This window comes from Giraffa tippelskirchi, chromosome 8, assembly GCF_054371585.1.
Source record: "Giraffa tippelskirchi isolate mGirTip1 chromosome 8, T2T-mGirTip1v1.2.pri, whole genome shotgun sequence".
Taxonomy (NCBI): Eukaryota; Metazoa; Chordata; class Mammalia; order Artiodactyla; family Giraffidae; genus Giraffa; species Giraffa tippelskirchi.
The window spans coordinates 28,146,367-28,167,703 of NC_137282.1; the positions used below are offsets into that span (position 1 = coordinate 28,146,367).

Here is a 21,337-nt window from a genome sequence, read left to right on the forward strand (position 1 = left end):
GCTCAGTAATTTTTCACGCACCTTCAAGCCAAAAGAAGTACCTGATAGTTGTACTTATTAAGCAGTTAGGTGCAGACAGTTTAGTAAGTGCTCATGTTCTATCAACTCAGAAGCAATTTGAACAAAATCATACACTTCAATATACCTCCCCGGCATCTCCAAAAAGCCAAGGTTATTTTAGAGCTTCCCTGGTGGCTCAGATGGTAAAAAGTCTGCCTGCAATGCAGGAGACCTGGGTTCAATCCTTAGGTTGGGAAGATCTCCTGGAGGAGGAAACAGCAACCCGCTCCAATATTCTTGCCTGAAGAATCCCATGGACAGAAGAGCCTGGCAAGCCCCAGTCCATGGACTTGCAGAGCATCGGCCACAACTGAGCGAATAACGCTTCACTTCATTTCATATATTTCAATTGAAAAAAATAATCATTTATCCAATTCCCTATAACCACAGTTACTTGTTACTGGGATGCCTGTGTGTATTGGGCGCTATAAAATTTCTCAGACTCAGAATTAGATTGTATTTCACTGCTCTCAATTATTGGCCTGGATTACTTTCACAGGGCACTTGCATTCCACCACAACAATCACCAAAAACCCAGATTTACAAAGATGTGACGTCATCTAAGGGAAGATAACAGGATCTCTGATGTTGAAACTGGGAACTGCCTCAGGCTAGTGGTGGATGCAGTGTCTGTCTGATAGACATCACTGTGTTTTCCTCAAAAATGTGAACTATGTTCCCAAACCCTTGTGAATCCACTGTGGTGGGTGCTTAATACAGAGTTTTGGAAACCAAAGGTTTAACCAGCAACCTTGGGTCTCCTCATTCTGAATTCTTCCCTTTGCATCTCTGCTTGTTCCTCAAATGTTCAGGATTAAAAGAACTAGAAAATGTAGTCTCTAGTAAATGAGAGCTTTCCATTTACACTGTCAACACCCCGGAATACTTAACCCTTTGAGATCCTGACAGCTGCTATATATTGCGTATTCAATAATATTACCTCTATTTTATCAGAAACATTCATTCCCCCATGGCTATTTTCCATTTTCAGAATTTGCTAAAATCCTATTGGTGCCTCTCCTGAAGATACATTTGGTTGTATGTTTTTACCATTTATGTCTTTCTATATTTGGTCTTTGGTTTATTTGATTTACTTTCTTTTGTTGTCCCATTTCTCTGTTTCAATTATTATTTGCATTACAAAATTGCTATTTTAAGTATATATTTAAAAACATATTTTGACGTGAGAATCAGTCTGTCAATTTAAAGGTCTGCTGACCTTACTATTTGTGATTTTACCAACAATTAATTCAAATCATACTTTGAGCACTCAATTCCCTCATGTCCAATAAATGAAGCGGATATACTCCTTAAGAAATAAAGGAAAGCAATATGCAAGACTAGCATGTGGCAAAATATAATAATTATAATATTGGTGGTTATAGAATTTATCTTTTTGTTATAGCTTTCAAAAAGAATTAAATTTAAGTTCTTTTGGTTCCAGGGGAATGAGCAAAACTATTTATTGCACATTCCAGCTACAAAGGAATGTGGGAATGGAACTGGAATCTGTTCCTAAATAGAACATTAACCTTCCAATTTTAGAAGTCTTGTTACGCTAAGCTTCTCAAATCATATTAAAATAGCTGATGCATTTTCACTTCTTTTGCTTCGTGTTGTGATTTGCATTAAGTGTAAATAGATAAATTATATACTTATTGTTCAAAAGTATGAAAACTAATTTTTCAAACATGGTCATTTCAGTACTGTATATATCAATATTGTTTTATCTCAATTAGGCAAAATTTCCCATAACTAATAATAACTATGGGAAGACACAGAATGTTTTTCTTTATGAATCTTACATATCAAATGTATTATGCCTATAACAGGTAACAATTTTTACTTCAAGAGGTCCTTTGACCTATCTTCAGGAATCATAATAGCTCGAATACAGTAAAACCTAAAACGATGGATATGAAAGTATGTTATACCATAGCTCTCAATCCTGAAATACAGGATATTCATAACTGTAAAAGCTAGTTACACTGCTTGTAAATTTAATAGTTGAATTCAAATGGTATAAACAAAGTTCAGTTCTATACATGGTGTTCCTCAAAGAAAAACCATAAAACATTAAGTATAAAATCTGATTTTTTTTTTTTACTAAATCATTGGCATCTATTTCTAAGACATAACCCTGGTGTTTTCCTTCTGTTTTGTTTCGGTTTAGTTTGGGGTGGGTGTAAATTTTGCAGATGTATTCCATTGGTTACTAGTGCTGACTGTTCATCTCTCTCATGGATGTCTGTCACGTTTCACTGAAATGCATGATACTGCATGTGCTTTCTCCTTTGCTGTGGCCTCTGCTATGTCATTTTTTTGCTTCCAGATAGCGGTGGGTGTGCTCGCAAACGTGCCGCCATGTCTGTTACATTAACATCTGTGAAGAGAGTTCAGAGTTCTCCAAACCTGTTGGCTGCAGGTATAATATCACTAACTCACAGAATGTCACATTTGAATGGCTTTCTCTGACCTTTCTCTTTCCAGAATTATCCTGTTTGGATGATGAAAGTGGCTGTAAATACCTTTCTAATGCCCCACAAGTTCTTAGTTTTCTTGTCTCAAGAATAGCTCCTATCCCTTATGACTGTTTTGCTCTAAAAATAAAAAATGTCAAAGGGAACTGATATCTTGTAGAAAATATTTAAAAACCTAATTAAAAACAACAGTCACTTGCTGAAAATGTGTTACATAGCCGCAAGTTTTAGCAACTAAGTTTTTGTATTGCATGAACTAAAGTAACATAATATTTAATTAAGATAACTCATAGATACTTTCCTTATTTTTTACCTAAAAACTGTTGAGGGTGGAGGCACAGAGTGTCAGAAGTGGGATTTGAAGGAAACTGAATCTTTATTAATTTGCTTCTTTGTCAAAGGTTGCAAATAAAATGATAGGATATTAACTTTGAAAGAGACTTTAAATCTTCCTTTAATCCAATCAACTAAGAGCTTTCTAATATATATTTTTAAACATCTTGGTCCAATTAAAATTAACATGAACTCACAAGTATAAATATACTCTAGAAGGTAACTGGGAGTGTGATATTTCAGCATCCACTGAAGTGAGTCTTTTATAATAAATAATCTCTCATGACTTCAACCATAGTCTCTCTAGACCCTGAAATATACCCATATCACTAGGTGACTGGTTAGTAGGTTGGTCAATTTTATTTTTCCTTGGTTAGTTAGGGTTTCCTTTGGTTTTTAAAATAATATTCATGGGTTTTGGAACAGAAGTGGGAAAGGGATGAAAGGTATTTAAATAATTCTAATTCTCTATGTGCGTATTAGTGTCTTTTATACACATGCATTTATTAGTCAATTATTCAGGATGTCTTTGACTTTAAAGCCACTTGACCCTAAACTATCCAGTTTTGTTGAGGAAAAAACAAGCTTCAAGGTGGAGAATCCCACTCCTGCCCACCACCTTCAATCCACAAATAGATTTCAATGTATAAATTTAAATACAAAGCCAGGTGTTTCCATAATATATTACCTTTATTTAAAAATGTAAATTGCATTGCCATGGATGTAGTAATGATCTCATTTTGGTTTGAAAAAAATTATATATGTATTCGTACATGTTTGTTCATGTGTATGTGAGCATAGAAAATGTTAGAAAAACAATCGTTTCCCCAACTCATAAGGATTTGTCAGAATTAAATGAGGGTAAATGAAGAAAATAAATGGACAGGTTTATCATAGTACTGACAAAGACAGTAGCCATTCAGTTAGTTGACTTGAATTTAGTTAATACATTTAATTCTTGCAAGGCGCTTGAACCCTCTAAAGAAAGGGGCTATAAGAATTAAAATCAACATAACTTTAAAGAAAAGTATCTAATATAGCATATCATAAAGAAATTTAAGTAAAACCCAAGAGTAGAGACTATGAGGTAGGGGGTACTGCAAACACAGGTACATAAAAATCGTAATATTGTAATCATAAGGGTGGAAAGGACCACTAAGGACATCAAGTCCAGTCCCCGACACCAAGCCGGGAATGCCTTGACAACTTCTCTGACGTGTGCGCTACCTTCTGCAGCACACAGGGAGTGCTCCTTGTACGAGGGAAGAGCAGTTCAAGTTCTTAGTTCTCAAAGACTATTTTCATGCACAGAACAGCCAGGGAACATTAAATCTGTCCCATTTACTCACTCTTAAATTTTCAAAGAAGCAATGACCACCCACTAAAGAATACTATAAGTTAAAGGCTCTGATCCCTAGAATTCTAGCTGTTTTTTCCACAAGTGAATGGTCATGAAGAGTGTTCAAGATATTAGACAAAATCATTTTCTCCAAGCATCTGCCGAGTTATTTACCTGCCCAGCCCTTAAAAAAATAACCAAAAAGTTCTGTTCTCTTTACTTGACATTTGTCTTATTACCCACTCCGAACCACACCTGGCCTCCCTTTCCTAAGCTTTTCTGGCAGGGTGAGATAAAAACAGAGCTATGGGGAACAGTGTCCATGTGGGATGCTGTATGACTTTCAGTTCCTCCGAAGAACTATAATATTAGTAAAGTAGCAAATTGGCACTCGGCATTTTATATATCTAAAATTAGATTTATGTTAAAAAAACCTAAAATGTTTGTACACCTGAGGATCCTTAAAGGACAACCCACTTAAAAGTAAATCTGAACCATTAACGTCCAGGACCTGGACAGAAGATTAGGCTGAATGACCTCTAAGATCCTTTCCAAAATTAAGGCTTTATGATTCCAGGTGAAGTTGGCCCTGTGGTATCATAGAGCCAAGCAATACCAACTGATTACCTAAAATTGTGCATAGTTTATAGGAGATTCTTAAAAGTATAATTCCAAATAAAACTGAAAGTAAATATGTCATTGGGCTGCTTTCCAGCTGTATTATCAAAAGCAATTTATTAGTACTGAAATGCTTACTGCAAGACAGTGGAATACTTGAAACAGCTTCATTATTGAATATAAAATCACTCTTAAATGGCAATAAGAAGAAAATTCAAAGTCTAGAGAATGATTTGAAAATATCACATAATATGGCAGTGTATTTTACACTTTCTTAAAGTAAAGAAGAATTAAAGCTACAAAAAATTGATGGCATTGAAAGCTAAGGATCTGGTGGTTTGATTCATTGTTGGGAGAACCATTCATTGTTTACCAAACTTTTGATCCTTCAAACTGATATTTAAAAATTCATATGTTCACCTTAAGCAGTAATAAGATAAAATTGAATTCTTGCAATAACACTGAGGGGAAAATCAGCATTTGATATATGTTTTAATTGTATATATTTAATTAATTCTAGTCTAATTGAAGTAAAAACAATTGCACTAACTTCCATTAGTATATTTTATATACCCAGAGTTTTAGCACTGAGATAATGTTTGCCCAAAAAACAAAATGTACATGGTTTTTTGCCAAATGATCTTTACTGCATTGTTCATTTTACCAGAGAACTAATTTCGACATTTCTTTTTCTTTTAGGGCGTGATTCTCAGTCACCAGACTCAGGTACCAAAAAACTATTCTGAATAACTACTACATTTGTTGTGAGTTTTTTTTAGACATATTCATAACCACATTGTTACTCTTACAGTAAATTTAAATTGCATACACAGTTATGCATTTTTAATGTCTTTTAGACATTGAAGGAAAATTTCAATTTTGGAAATAAAAATAAATTTTATGTTAAAAATATGTTAAAAGTGAATGTAGATATTTTTGTATCCGATTTGTTTTCTCTTAATAAAAGCTTGGAGATGTTACAATGATCGAAATCAAGACACACTGAATGGAGATGCTACATGTTCCTCTCTTGCAGCAAAAGGTTTTAGAAGCGTTCGACCAAATCTACAAGAAAAAAAATCACCAACTCAGGTAATGCTGCACACTGCTGTCCACTGTGTTATTTTAAAGCATGGTTATTAGGCCATTGCTCCAGAGTCTCTTTTCTAGTAACATGCATATTTTGATATGTTTTATTCTTAATATGTTGCTTTTATATTTGTATTGACTTGTATTTACAACATGGAAAACAAGTCTTAAGTTCAAAATAGGTTATTGATTTTTCTGTTCTTCTGATTCAGCTGATAAAAGAATACCAGTTTCTGGTATAATTTTCAGGATATTTTCTAATTCTTGAAAAAACAGTCAGTTGATGATTTGGATTTCAAAGTTATGAGGCCAGCAATATATTATTTACTGAATAAATATGAGTTATGCAACTGCTCATTACATTAACTAAAGAAACTCAGTGTTGGAGATATTAATAAAATTGTCACAGGCATGAAACGTGTTACCAAAACAATGTGAGTAAATACTGTATATATACCTCAAGGTCTAAAAATATACCAAGAGAAAATATTTTCACTTTTAACCTAATTCCCCAGAAAGCAGATGGAGACAAACTTGATAATGTATTCTCTATAAAACTATTTTCCCCCAGAAGGCAACTATTGACAATAAATTAAAATGCATTCTAAATGAAATAAACATGATCATTCAATCTGGCCAACAAAATGTATAGCATAATAAGAAGGTGTGACATTGCTTTACTTTCTTTAAGGGTAGAGTTGACACTGGTTTCTTTAATGATTAACTTTGACTTTCTCTCTGTTTTTCCTTCAACATTATTTCTTTCTCTGGATGCTTTTGGTAACCCAGGCACCCCTTCCACCACCCAGAAAAGAGAGCTTTTGTAGCTCCTTGATAACCAGTCATACAAAGGGTGACATTTTAGACCAGTTAGTAACTAACTCACAAATTCCATCCTGTACCGATTTCTTTACTAACAAAACACCTCTCCAGGGAACTATGTATTCTAATGATGATTCTAGCCAGACAATTGTATACTCTGAAGAATCTAACACAACCGTGTCATATACACAAAAAATCACTAATCCACTACCACCACCTTCCAGCACAGGTCCCCCACCAAAAGCTGACATGAGTACCCCGTTTCTCCAAGAGGACTATACCCAAGATTCTCAAACTCGGAGAATTTCCACATTGAAACTAATCCATAACCGGGATCCAGGAAGCAGCATCACCTTTAGTCCTCCACAGTTACCCAAATCTGTTGAAGTACCATCATTTCTCAAAAGGCCTTGCTCACCACCCGCTAACCCAGTGCCTGAGAAACACACAGCATCTCTTTCCATTCAGATAGCTCCCCTTTCGGGACACGATCCTGAAAGCCACAAACAGCCACCTGAGCTTTCTCCAGAGACTGCAAAGATACCTCTTCAGCTAGAGAGACAAAGAACTGCAGTTGCTGCGGCCTCTCAGTCCTCAGACTGCCAAGTGGTACCTTACACTTTCCAATCTCTGCTTACAGCATTCTGTAGAGACCCTAACTCCTTCGGTTTGGGCTTCTTATATAACCCGATGCTTTGTTAGTTTGCAATCAGGAAAGGAGAAAGAAACCATCTTCCTATTTAAAACCCTACCAAATTAATCAGTAAATTTCTAGGGATCTTTTAATTTAAAAAATCTACAGATCTTTTACCCAGAAATAATGTTTTATAAGCTTCTTCCTTCTAGGTATTTATTAGAAATCATTGATGATTGGTTAACAATTAAGACTGCAAAGTACTTTTAAGTTTTAAGGAAATATTGCTCATGCCAGATTTCTGAGTACTTAGATTTTACTTTATTTACATGGGTAAAATCTCTTAAAATAATTGTCCATTATAATTCACTTTGGCAAGAAACAGTTATCTTAATTCTAGCAGAGTTTATTTTCTTGTAGTTCAAAATTCATTTTCATTGGAACTCGATAAATTTCTATGTTTTTAAGTTTATTATTTCAGAAAGTATATTAATAAATCTTTAGTACTCAGACTATTCAGAAGTAAATCTATATTTCCTTATATGTTAAGTTCTCTCATAGTGTCATTCTGCTGACATTTATGAATCTAGTTAGAAGAGAAATGTGTTCCTCTTCTTGGCTTTTTCACAAAATAATGTAATGTGAAGAGCATAAGCTTTAAGGCTAAACTGTAGATCCCAATCCAAACTCCATCACTGGCTATGTGATAAGGCAATCATCCTAACTTCTCTGTGAGTCTGAACAAAGAAATGAGAGTAGTAATTAATCCTTAATTCATAGGCTATGACAAGAGTAGGACATTAGTAGAGGTAAATTACTTAGGATTCAGCAAGCTCTGCTTAAATGGTAGCCATTTATAAGGACGTACTAGCAACTGCAGCAGTAGTGGGAGTCCAGAAAACACTCATACTTGAGTAAATAATTTGAATAATGGTATCTACTGTAGCTGTGCTATTAAAAGTCATCCAAGACATATCCTTGAAGCAATGTATTTTTTATCTTTATAGAAAGTCTTCAACAGACATCTGATTGACATCAACACCCTTCCCACACACACCCACCCATAAAGCAGAAACTTTAAGCTTAGATGATTAAAAAGACAAGTGGGTGTTCCTACTAAAATACCTCCTTCATCAGTGCAAATTCTTTGAATTAAGGTAATATTTTCTGAGAGCCCCTATGAAATAATAATAAAAACAGTAAAAATGACAATAGCAGCTAACAAATACCAAGAGTTCACCATATGCAGGTACTGTTCCAAATCATTCACATTTATTAACAACTTCCACAAATCCATGAGGTAGGGAGCAAAATCAAGCTGAGACACCACAGACAGGGATGGGCTACTGTCAGAGAGTAGACTTATTTGTGTCCAAGAACGTGTCCCTGGGAGCAGATGTAGAAGTCAGAGCAGACACCACCACATTCACAACTCAGTTCCCTCATCTGACATAGTCTGGCTTTTTTAAATCGTTTTACTATGCTTAGAAACTTAACTTGAGAACTTTCTTCCCTATGGTTTTGTCACCATCCAGGCTGACCAGAGACAGCTGGTTTCATTATACAGTCCCCAGGGAATCAGCATGATCCACAAATCAGCATTTGAGATGCTGTCACTTTGATTCATTTAGGGCTTCCCAGGTGGCGCTACTGGTAAAGAACCCGCTTGCCAGTGCAGGAGTCATAAGAGATGCCAGTTTGATCCCTGGGTTGGGAGAATCCCCTGGAGAAGGGCATGGCAACCCACTCTAGTATTCTTGCCTGGAGAATCCCATGGACAGAGGAGCCTGGTGGGCTACAGTCCGTGACGTCACAAAGAGTTGGACATAACTGAAGCAACTTAGCATGCACTTTATTCATTCACCAAATATTTATTGGGCGGGTGTCGTCCATTCTAGCCACAGAGTTAGATTTGAAACCATTGATGATTAAAGTCTTGTCGATGGCAAAGGGAACAAATATTAATAGAAACTTAGATAAGTAGATCGCATACATTAGAAGGAAATTATGTCAATAAACTAAACAGCCCTGAGCAGAGATGAGGGGAGCAGAGTCCGTGTTAAACAGGGTAGTCAAGGAGCCCTCATGCAGCAGACAGAGCGGCTTTGAAGGGGGGAAGAACTTTCCAGGCAGAGGGAATATTTAGTGTAAAGATTCAGGCTGAAGCACGCTGAGGCTGCTCAAAGACCATCAGGGAAGCCAGTGGGAAGGAAAGGAATCAAGTGAGGGTCAGAGTAAGAGGAAGTCAAGTCCGAGGTAACAGAGGCCAGATGGCAGAAGTTCTAGGAAGTCACTGTAAGGATTTCAACTTTTACTCTCAATGAAAATGGGAGTCACTGGGGGAATTTAAGGCTACGACTGTCATTATCTGACTTACAGTCTAACAGATTCATTCCGGCAGCTCCGTGGAGAGCAAACTACAGGAGGGCAAGACGGAGAGTAGGCAAGCCAAGCAGGTGGCAATGGCAACAGCTTAAGTGAGAAATTGCAGTGGCTCTGAGCAGGGTGGAAGCAGGGGAGGTGGTGAGAAATCGGATTCTGAATGTATTTTGAAAATACAGTACATAGGACTTCCTGACAGATTGCACGTGGGAGGTGAGGGGGAAAAAAAAAGGCAAGGCTGCCTTCAAAGTTTTGCATCTTTGCAACAGGGAAACGATGGAATTTGCCACCCTCATCCACTGAGACTGGATAACCATGGGTAGAGCAGGTTTGGGGAAAGATCAGAGGTTCCATTTGCGACCTGATTGATAAGTTTGAGGTGAGTTTTAGACATCCATGTGGAGAGGTCCAGGATGCAACTGGATACAGGCATATAGAGATCTGGTGAAAGGCCTGGGTTGGAGATATAAGCCATTGGCGTATAGATGCTTTTGCAGCCATGAGACTGAATGAGATGAGCAGAGCGTGGCTGCAAAGAGAGGAGGAGCAGGCCCAAGGACTGAGCCCAAGGGCGTCCCGATAGTAAGAGGAGGAACCAACTAAGGAGACTGAGGGCAGTGTCTGCTGAGGGTGGAGGAAATCCAGAAGATGTGGCCTCCTGAAAGCCAGCTGGGGAAAGTACATTAAGAAGAGATGGTTAACTGCACAACCAATGCTACCAGTGCATGTGTAAGATGAGATCTGCTAACCTACTGCTGACTTAGAAGTGGGGAAGGGGGCTTTCTCATGCTCTCTCGTGAGCTTGAGAGAGACTGGGAGGAGAAAAATTGGACAGTCAGCTCCTTAAGGGGTCATTAATGTTAGACCTTTCACTGAATGATTACCCTTCCCTGAGCCTCACTTACTTCATCTATAAAATGGGGATAATAATGTAGCATTCATCGCATACTATTGCTGGGAGGTTTGAACAAGACACTGCCTATAAGGAGCTGGATACAGTGACTGCCATGATAATCCCTCAATATGGAGTAACTGTGGTTATTTTAAATATCCTTTTCCCAACTGTGCATCTGATTGGGAAAAGGAAATACATTATTTTCAACAATACATTTTTTGAATGGGTGGATTAAAGTTTGTTTTATAACACTGTCAAAAAGTGGTATAAAACCGTTGCAGTTCTGACTTGTTTTAATTGTGTAAGAATATTGAACTGAGATCCACCCACTTAACACATTTTAAAGTATACAATATAGTATCGTTGACTACAGGCACGGTTTTGTACAACAGAGCTCTAGACTGTAATCACGTCACCATCTCGCATAACTGAAACTCCTCCTGTGAACAGCAACTCCCATTTCCCTGCCTCCCCCGCTCCTGGCAACTACCATTCTACTGTCTGCTTCTATGAGCTTGACTGTTTTAGATCCCTCATAAAAGTGGAACCATGCAATATTTCTCCTTCTGTGACTGGTTTATTTCAGTTAGAATAATGCCTTTGGATATCATCTGTGTTATCTCATGGGACAGGATTTCCTTTTTTTAAGGCTGAATAATCTTCCCTTGCCTGTATATACTGCATTTTCTTTATCTATTCATCCACCGAGGAGGATCTAGACATGTTTCCACATCTCGCCTATTGTGATATACTTTATTTTGTCTCATTTGCCATGTAATGGCCTTTCACAACAGTGACCTTTTGTTTTAAATACCCTCATTCCATATTCTTGTAAGAAAGTCTCGGAAAATGCCAAGAGATATCCAGCTACACATCGTAAATCAGCCAAATACATGCTCTATTATAAAGAAACATCCTCCCAAGAAAATAGCAATCCAAGAAACAAAAATGCTCTATTGAGAGTAAAAAGGAAACTTTAGTGCTCTAGAAGTTTTCTTTATATACTTCTCCTGTTTTTATTAAAGTCTGACCATTAGTGTAAGAAGAAAACTATAGCGTACCAATAGGAAGTTTCCTTCTCTCCATATTTGATAATATAACACATTGCTTTATAAGCGACGCACATTGCACACTGCACATGTTTTAGTTTACCTCCTACACATTTATGTATAGAGAGAACACAAAATGAGGTGTGTTACCCTCTGTCACTATGTGAACAGATATCCTGTTGCTAAAAATGTTGCATTGTTCTCAATGTCAGAAGTGCAAGTCCAAGACAGAAGCTTTGAAAGAAAACAAAATCTACACCTCACACGTTTTCTCTGGCATTTTTTAATGCTGTGTCCTTTGCTTCAGGAGAATAAACTTTACAATACATATAATATATAACAAATCTATTATGAAATAAAGTTATCAATCATTTGCCAAAGCTTTACTTTCACAGCTGCTGATGCACAAATGTGAGGGACTCAGAGGGGACTTTGTCTCAGTGTCATATAGAAGAGGGAGAGAACTCATCTCTATGGCTCCACGGGGTCAAGATATAGAATGTGAAGGAAGGCTGATAACGAATAAATGCTAGCAAAGTGGGATGCTAGAAAAGGTAGATAATATAGACTATACTTTCCGGACCAATCCCATCAACACCAGCCCCAGTCACTCATGTGTTCTATTAGGATGCCCAACCAATATTTCATGACTTCTGTGTGAGTTTGTTATGAGATTAGTTGATCAGGCATTATACTCACAGACTGATACTCATAAAATATTAGTAACCTTTGACTTACATTCAAACTCTTTAACCTTACATGGTCATGAAAAGACAGAGACACAAAACAACTATGATGATTTTCTGCAGTCATCTATCTGCTACCAACTCAGTAGGGGGGAAAAAACCTGCTCTTGTTTTAAACTAGTTTTTCCTACTTCAAAGTAGTTCAGAATGAGAAAATACTTCCCTCCCCTTTTCACACTTTCATCTTCCTCCTCTTATGTTCTCTTCAGGGAAACATTTGTACTGTGATTCTTTCTCCCCCATGTCTAAGAGGGTATTTCATTAACACAGGCATCAGGCTTATGTTAAAGAAGCTCCAGCTAGTCTAAGAGAAAAGTTACAGCTTTACCCCAAGATATTTCAAAGTTTGTGTGTGGGTGCCCAATCGACTGTTGGACTTTTCAGTTTTATCCCTGGAAATTTAATTGTGATATGAGTCAACAAGAGGCACTTTACTGTTATCTACACACACGTACACATGAAAATTGTAAGCATATCAGCTGCTTGTGAGAGAAATTCAGAAAGTGAGATAGCTCTGTTTTCTGTAGACGTTCTCTTTAGAAGAACAATGAATAAGGACCCATCCTAGATACAATGCTGTACAAACAAACTGATCATATTCCCCATAAGAATGGTGATTTTAGAGATGATATTCTTTAGATTTTGACATGTTTCACGTCCAAAGAAAATGGGCAAGCCAGTGCCAAGAGGGGTACAATCATTAAATTTTTCTTCTTATTTTAAAGGAGAAAAAACTTCCTTTACACAGATTACTCAAATCTTTTGAATGATTTAATTTTAAAAAATTTTACTTAGCATAAACAGAACTAAAGACATTTACATTATATGAAAATGTCTTAAATGAAACTGCATTGTTATGAGGAATTTCATTGATATTATTCAACCCAAGACTGTTCTGTACTGAATTCCATGCAGACTTGTAGCAAAATTCTAACCTATTAGGTTGTAATTATTATAGTTTCATAATATTACACTTTTACTTTCAATAAAATCTAAACTTATGATTAAAAATTTACTAATAAAAAGGATGCAGTCCTTCTAAAACATTTTAAGTTCTGGGTTATTTTAAGGTTTCTGTTAGTTAATTCTAAAGATCTTAAAACTACACAAGTATAAAAGTATCATTTAAAATGAATGTCTTTTTTTACTTTATAAATGTTTAATCTTATATTGGTGTATAGTTGATTAAAAATGTTGTGTTAGTTTCAGGTGCACAGCAAAGCGATTCAGTTTTGCACATACATATCTATTCTTTTTCAAATTGAGATGGACATGTACACACTGCTATATTTAAAATGTATAACCAATAGAGACCTACTGTATATACAGGGAACTCTGATTAATATTATGTAACAACCTAAATGGGAAAAGAAGGTAAAATGAGTGTCTTTAAACAACAACAACACAAACTTACTAGATACGAATAGAATAGAGAAATCTGACTTTTATTCAGGGTTGGAGTTTCTTCACCTGTTAAAGATGTGCTTTTGAGTATTCATGAACTCCTAAAGTTGACATGAAATTTTATGAATTTGTGCATTTTTCCTGAGAAGGATCAATAGCTCTCAGATTTTCAAGGCATCTGTGGCCAAGAGATCATTTTATATAGTGGGTTTTTAAAAAATTCTTCAATTAAAAGTCTGAGGAAAAAATTAATTATAACTTTTTATGAGATCAGCAGTCTATATGACATCAACTGTTATGAACATGACAACTGGCCAAGAACCACTTAAATCTTCATTAGGCAAGATTTTTAAGCTCATACAGTTCTGTTTACTGTATTCCCCACCCTTGTATTAATATCCTATAATACTTTGGCTATCTATGTTACAACTGGCACCATACCAAACACTCAAAAAACCTCTATTCTGGAGGTGGGGGTTTCAGAGTGAGGAGTAAGAAAAAATATTTTGGTTGGTTCAGAGTTTCATGTACTCATGTTGAGTCAATACATTTATCATCATATTCGACCTGTGTGGTCAGATAACAGAAGGTTAGGACGAATAGTTATCTTTAATGGGCCGTCCGCGCTCTTCCTTTGACAGACCACCCTTCCCACCACGTTTAGCCTCTCGGGTTGTACAGCCTTGGAGGCATTAAACCTTCTCTTTCTTCAGTTTCTTTCTCCTTTACCTAAGATTTAAAGCCAACAGTAGTTCTAACCAACTAGGATGTACTCTAATATCATCAATGGCTGGTTTGGGGTTTTTTTTCCATTTTCACACAAAGACACCACTATTTTCACTGCGAGGATACCTTAAAGTTCAATTCCTTTAGCATCTTACAGTGAAATCAAAATAGAGATTCAATGAGTGGTAAGGAAACAAAATTCCCTTTCCACTTAGTTGTGTTTAGTTTGATCAGTCTCTAGATCTGCAAATCAGCATAACACGAGGCAAACTGATTTATAGTTGGGGGACACTTTCCAAGAAGGAGGCAGTAGGAGAAAATTGCTATAAGATTTTTCTGGTGAAGGGAAACTAATTCTGCCAACCGATGGATAACCAGGTATTAATTTGCTGTCACAAGTACAAAAACTAAAACTTAGGAGAAAAAAATTCCATTATGCCAACACTCTTAAGCCCCTACCCCAAATGAAAGCTGTGTGAAAACTGGTCTTTCTTATTTCCAAAAAGCACTGAATTCATTTTCTGCATGTTTTCATGCTTTTCCTCTACTGTGTCATTGGCACCTAATCCTTCTAAATATATTTCCTTAAAGTGCTTGCAAATAAATCTGTGCTTTGCCTTCTCTGTCACATTGCAAAAAAAAGAGATGTTTTTATTAATTGGATAATTTATCTCTCTTCTCGTTATTTTTTCCTCAAACTCAGCTTGGAAACCAGAACTTAACTGCCAATGAGGTAAATGCTTCACAGACAAACCCGACCAGAAGCCTCTGCCCACCTTCTGGGGTACCTCATAACCCAACCACTTTTTCACAAGACGGTGGCTCCAGCCCAGCCTCACTTACCCTGCCACCACCTGCTGATTGGGGGTCTTCACACCTGCAAAGACCCCCACCCCCAACCTTTCACCCTGTTTTTATAACCCCCTTCACCTTGCTCCTGCCCGCCTGCTTCAAGGCTATGCCACAGGCTCTCTCACTACAGACTTCTCCCAGGATGAGTACTCTTCCTGCTCCTCCAGGGAGTCCTCCTCAGCCACCCCAGATGAACTGCAGATAGCTGACTCTGACACCACTGACCTTTCTGAAACATCTTCCCCAACCTTGGGTCAGCTGTCTGCCATGACAGATGGCATCACCTTAACCACTCCTGCTATCATGCATGGAATTACTCCTCTTTCCTTTGCTCCATCATTGTTTTAAACAGATCTCCAAAAGCCAAAAGGACCAATTTCTTGTCTGCCATCTGATTTTGCACCTGAGCATTTTTATTTGCATAGGTGTTGATTTCATCTAAACCAATCATGTATCATCTGTTAGAGAAAAATCCATTAGAGTCATTCTCATTAGCTTATTTTGGCTGAAAAAGTCAATTATATTCTCTTAATTCATTTTAGAGTTGCTTATGTTCACACTGTGTTGCTCTAATGAGTTGTACAGTGATTTGTCTTAGTAAGAAGTTTTCTCAAAAATTTAGATATCCATATAATATTATGATGATTAGAGTATAAAATCTAAATCCTGGTAGATAATAATTTACTTCAGAGATTCATATGAATGTGCCCTGTGTGAGCAGTTCACATCTCCTTATTCATCACATATATGATTACTCACTGTACAATGTTAATTCTTGCTGCCGCTTCATTAACAGCTACATCTTTTGAATCCATCTGTCCAACAGGAGTAAATAATGTAAATAATCTTAATCTACACTGCAGAAATTTAGCCCTGTGAATTTTTTGGGACTATTTTCCCAAGCCATTCCAGTATAGAAATTTATGAACATTTATTGTTTTATATAGCAATAATTTGTCTTCCATTTAGATTAAATATAAATATTTTCCATACATATTTATATCATTTACCTATGTCTGTTTGAAAAGCAGCCCCTAATAAATGATTTATGAATGACTGAAGTGCTTCAGAATTTTATGGTGCAGATTTTCAATTACATATACTCCATGTATGCCTGAACGGGATACATATAGCCTTGTAGAGCTAATTGTAACTGAACTTACTTTTTCTTTGCAGTGCAATAATAAACGTTTATTGTTTTAGATTCTGAGTTTTAGGTGGCTTGTTATGCAGCAATAGCTAACTGATACAAAAACCAACACTATATGAACTTACTTTAAATTGCATATACCTTCTCCATGAGATGGCTTTCCTAATAATCATTTCATATAACAATAAAATATATTCTAAAGTTCTAATAGTAGTATTCAATTAGTAAAATCCTAATTGATTTAACATGATGAAAGACTAAATCTATTTGAAGTGTTTATTTTTATTTTAACCCATAGCCATTGTTATTGAAACCATCAAGATAGAAGGAAGGGCAGCTTTCCTAAGTTTAGTTACAAAACATGATAGTTTTTAGTTCTCCTACCTTTAACGTTAATTCAAACGCATTATAACAATAATATTGAAAATATATTTACAAAGATCAACCAAACTGGATTTGGGCCACGAGGCAAAAATATTCTTGAATAATTCATCAAAGGTATATAAGCATTCTGAAGCATTTGGGGAGATCTGTGCATCAACTTATTTGAATGGCCAGTGCTCTAGGCTAGAAGACTCTCAAGACAGAGTTGCTTATACTATGAGAGTAATTTCTGTAACAGCTCAGAGAAGTACTTCATCGTTAAGCACAATCATTGTAATGAAATGCTTACTGACTTTAGGCCAGATGTGGCATGGCTAGAAAGTGACAAAATTAGATTAATCTACATGATTTGAAAGCATCTGCTTTAAAGTGAGAAATCATGATAATGTGAAATTAATTGACTACCTATGTTTCAGGCATGTACAACAAAAGTTTAATTGTTTTAAAACAAGTAGATTAAGTTCACAAATTATGGTTCTTTATCTGTATGCATATGAGTGTTGTGTGCGTACTGTATTCAGCTGTATTTTAACTAACTGCTCTTGCTAACGTTTTATCTTATTTGCATCCATTATACCATCTGCACAGTGCCCAGTACTGCATTGTGGATAGACAGGCAAGCTTAATAGCAGTGAGCTCAACCTCCCTGAACTGAGCTGATTCGATTCAATTTTAATATGTATCTAGTGAATACCTACCATGTTATTAGCACCAGGTTGCATGTTATACAGAAAAAAATATGTTTAAAAAGCATATATATCACAATTTCCAACAGGGATCTTGAAACACCAATGGGGATATGAAAATACTCAAATATAAAGCAATCAAAACAACAAATTAGTATTACTATAAAGGGCTAAAAAGTGAGATGAGAGATTTAACACATCTTTCTGATGCTTTGCCAGGTATTTGATTCTTCCAGAATAGATTGCTTCAGGACATATAAATCCAAACAATTATCCTCCTTCTGTTAGTCACTTTGCCCCGGAAACACTGATTCACTAGAGGATATACATCCATGATTAAACCTGAGAGCCAATCCCTTTCCTCTTGTCAAAGAACATTCATTTCAAATCCCACACACAGAGCAGTATGACAGTGTTCTGACTGCTTAAGTCGTGACATAAGAACAGATTCACCCTCACTGTTGGCAGAGTGCTGTGCCCAGTGGTCAGCTGTTTCCATTCCCCTCATCACTTCCTATGGTCTGTGACATAAAAAGAAAGTGATTTTCAAAGTAAAGGAAGATCGAGAAGACACTGAAAAACAACATGCCATGCCCTTCTCGACATCAGTTTCAAAGTAAATAAACACTTGACAGCTGATTACTGTCATGTGAGTGGAAGTCTTTATTGCCATCTAAAGGAGTGAGGTGTTTAGGGGAATGTGTGCTTTAACAGGATGTCTTTGGACTTTTCTCAGAGCCAGATAACAGTGAATGGAAACTCTGGAGGCACTGTGAGTCCAATGAGTTACTATCAAAGGCCGTTTTCCCCTTCTGCGTACTCGCTACCAGCCTCACTTAATTCAAGCATGATCATGCAGCACGGCCGGTCACTCGGTAAGTCATCTGATAGCCATGATTTTCACGACAATTTCAGTACAGCAGGTACAAACCACATGAGAAATACGTAAAGCATCCAAACAATTTTTGGAAAACGAAGAAGAACCATGCAACACTCCACTTTCTTAAGGAGCCTATCCTAGGAGAGGAATTAGAGGCAGAGGAGTCAGCACTGGAGAAAATAGACACCCAGCTATTCCAAGGCGATGACTGCATCTATGTCCGTGTGTGGAGAAGGCTATTAGATATTTGGGGTGATGGCGTAGAAAGAAAGAGATGGCCATTTAGGGAGCAGCAAGTGCACATGTGCCAGGAGAACATTCCATGAGGCCGTGCATTTCCATGGGGGACAAACACCATCTATGTTTGAGACAGCCCTTTCTTTCATGGAAAAGCTTTCATTATAGAACTGTTTAGCAATTAAAACAGTCTAACAAGGGAATAGGCGCCTCACAAAGTAGTAAACTGCTGTTGGAACCGAAACCAGAAGACCTTCTGACAAGGGTGTGAGTTCCTTTAAATGATTCCAGAATTTTATAGGAAGTTATGTCTAAATCTTTTGGGAATTAAGTCAAAGATAGAGCTCTCCTCCAGAAAAAGAAATGAACATTAGAACAGCCACATAAATTTTAAGACATAATTTCATGGGGCTAATGAACTCTTTAGAGCCTCCTGGAAAAGAAGCTGTGCTATATAATTCTAGAAACATTTTTATGCAGCAAAATATGTTAGGACAATTTAGAAGATAACGTAATAAGTATTTCTTGGCTTTTAAAAAAGGTAAAGAAAAAACCCCAAACATTGAGAAACTGACCGAATCAAACCATCATCTGAACTGAAGCTGAAAAAGGTTCCATGCTTAGCAACTGGAAGGCCTGCAGGACAGCCAGAAACAGGGGAACCGGCAGAGGGCCCCGTGACCTCAACCTACCTCTCAGAAAAGCGGAAGACCAATCCTCTGGACACCACCACGCAGCAAAGAGAAAGGAACTAGACAGGGCTTTAGCCCCCATGTCTTCACTGACAGTAGACAGCATCTTCTCATCCCTGACAACTGTGTATTGAAAGAAAATGAGGGTATTAATTTACCCAGGAACACCCAGCCTATGGATTATGCAACTCAAACTTCTGTGGCCCACAAAAGCTCTCTAATTATAAGACTTACATGGAGCCATGAGATTCATTAAGCAGAAGTCTAAATATACTTGCTCCTTCTCTAAGGCTGCTCCTGGGATCATCTGTGAATCTTATAATGATGTCCTTTTAGAGTATAAGATAGTAGAACGTCTTTGTGCCAAAACACTGCCCTTATAAATAAGCAATCTGTGGTGTAGTATCATAATAGGAGTCTGTTATATTTAGATTCTTTATGGAGCTATACATGAGCACACATCTATAGTAAAATCCTACAAGTTACCCTTGCCATAATATTTTTCCAAATAATTATTATCAAAATTAGACTGTCCTCTTTGTCTCTCTTAATGAACACAGTTTTGTCCCTCCCACTCCAACGGATAAAATATGTAAATACTTGAGAATGGACAGATTTTTATATTAGAACGTATCAATGGGTCGATTTTACATATAAACTACACTGCACAGAAAGAAATTCTGTAGATAAATATTGAATAAATTCTGCCAAGAGGAACTATTCTGCCCTAAAGGAACTTTATAAAGTTGAGGACAAAAAGACTGAAAATGAGAGTTAGTGAACCATATAAGAGCATAATAAAATAAAAGGCCAACTTGTATTATGTAAGCTATTAGTTCTTAGAATCTTATGAACCGCATATTAAGACAGAGTTAACATTGTTTAGACTGGGACTTTGCACATACTCGGTGCTCAAAAAATATTTGATAGAAATACTAGCATCCTGGTTGTCCACTCAAATCCTTTCCATAATTAAATGGAAAATCAGAGTCAAATACCACTTTGCATCTTAATTTGGAGTTGCTTGGGAAAGATATTACTTTTATATACAATAGCACATAAAGTAGTTTTAGCCTTATTTATCCTTCATCATGAATTGAAATGGATTGAAAAAGCTTTTCTGTTGCAAACTAAAACATAGAATATAGAAGTTATAAATGTTACAATGGATTTTAGTTTGAAGAGGTCTTATCTTTATTTATCCTTATAATGATGAGTCAAATTTTTAAAATATCTTATGAAGTTCTGCTACAAAACACAGTCGTATCTTTTTAGATTTTTTTAGATATGCTATATCTATATCTATACTTATATGTAATCAATGACTGCTACCCTGACATAAAGACTTTCTTATCCACCTTAAAAAAAAAAAAAAAAAAAGACCTGAGTTACATGAGTAATAGACCTGGCAAACCATGGCTGAGAGTCATACTTGGTCAGCAAAATTTTGAAATTTACTGTAGAAAAACAAGAAGTCATATCATCCCTTGTACTAAATAAATGATAATAATATAGATTTTTATAAATACTTGTATACTATAAGTGGAACACATAGTACACCTATGTCATCTTTGTTTCTTACAAAAGTACACCAAAAGTTAACAAAGATGGCTTGAAAATAAGAACGTGATAAATCTCAGCCAAACTGTATGCTTATGGCAACTTTCACAGCCCAGGGGTGAGAGGTCATGGTTTTTGCTTCTTTAAAGTAAAAACAAAGCTATTATGGCCATCATGGAGTCTTAGATAAAAATTAATGCTAGTAGCTTATGATCATTTCTTTACCCATATGCCTTAACATTCAAGTATATGTCTGGATGTGAAGATTTCCTGATGTGATCAGGAAGTCATCATCACTGGACCCACCAGGAAAATCTCA

The 21,337-nt window shown here is 36.5% G+C and overlaps 1 protein-coding gene and 1 long non-coding RNA gene across 6 annotated transcripts in view; one reads left to right on the forward strand and one right to left on the reverse strand.

The window, feature by feature from the left end:
• The window catches only part of SORBS2 (sorbin and SH3 domain containing 2), a 205,671-nt gene that overhangs the window by 108,075 nt on the left and 76,259 nt on the right, over positions 1-21,337 (forward strand). For 3 of the 5 annotated variants that reach the window (XM_081521701.1, XM_081521704.1, XM_081521702.1), the window contains 4 exons: positions 2,393-2,485; positions 5,530-5,556; positions 5,798-5,922; positions 18,386-18,524. In XM_081521701.1, the coding sequence (XP_081377827.1) occupies positions 2,393-2,485; positions 5,530-5,556; positions 5,798-5,922; positions 18,386-18,524 (384 nt within the window). The remainder of the gene's footprint in view (positions 1-2,392; positions 2,486-5,529; positions 5,557-5,797; positions 5,923-18,385; positions 18,525-21,337) is intronic. The other 2 variants (XM_081521697.1, XM_081521703.1) reach the window with 2 other exon arrangements.
• The window catches only part of LOC145518111 (uncharacterized), a 194,789-nt gene that overhangs the window by 70,471 nt on the left and 102,981 nt on the right, over positions 1-21,337 (reverse strand). The gene's annotated exons all lie outside the window — the stretch shown is intronic.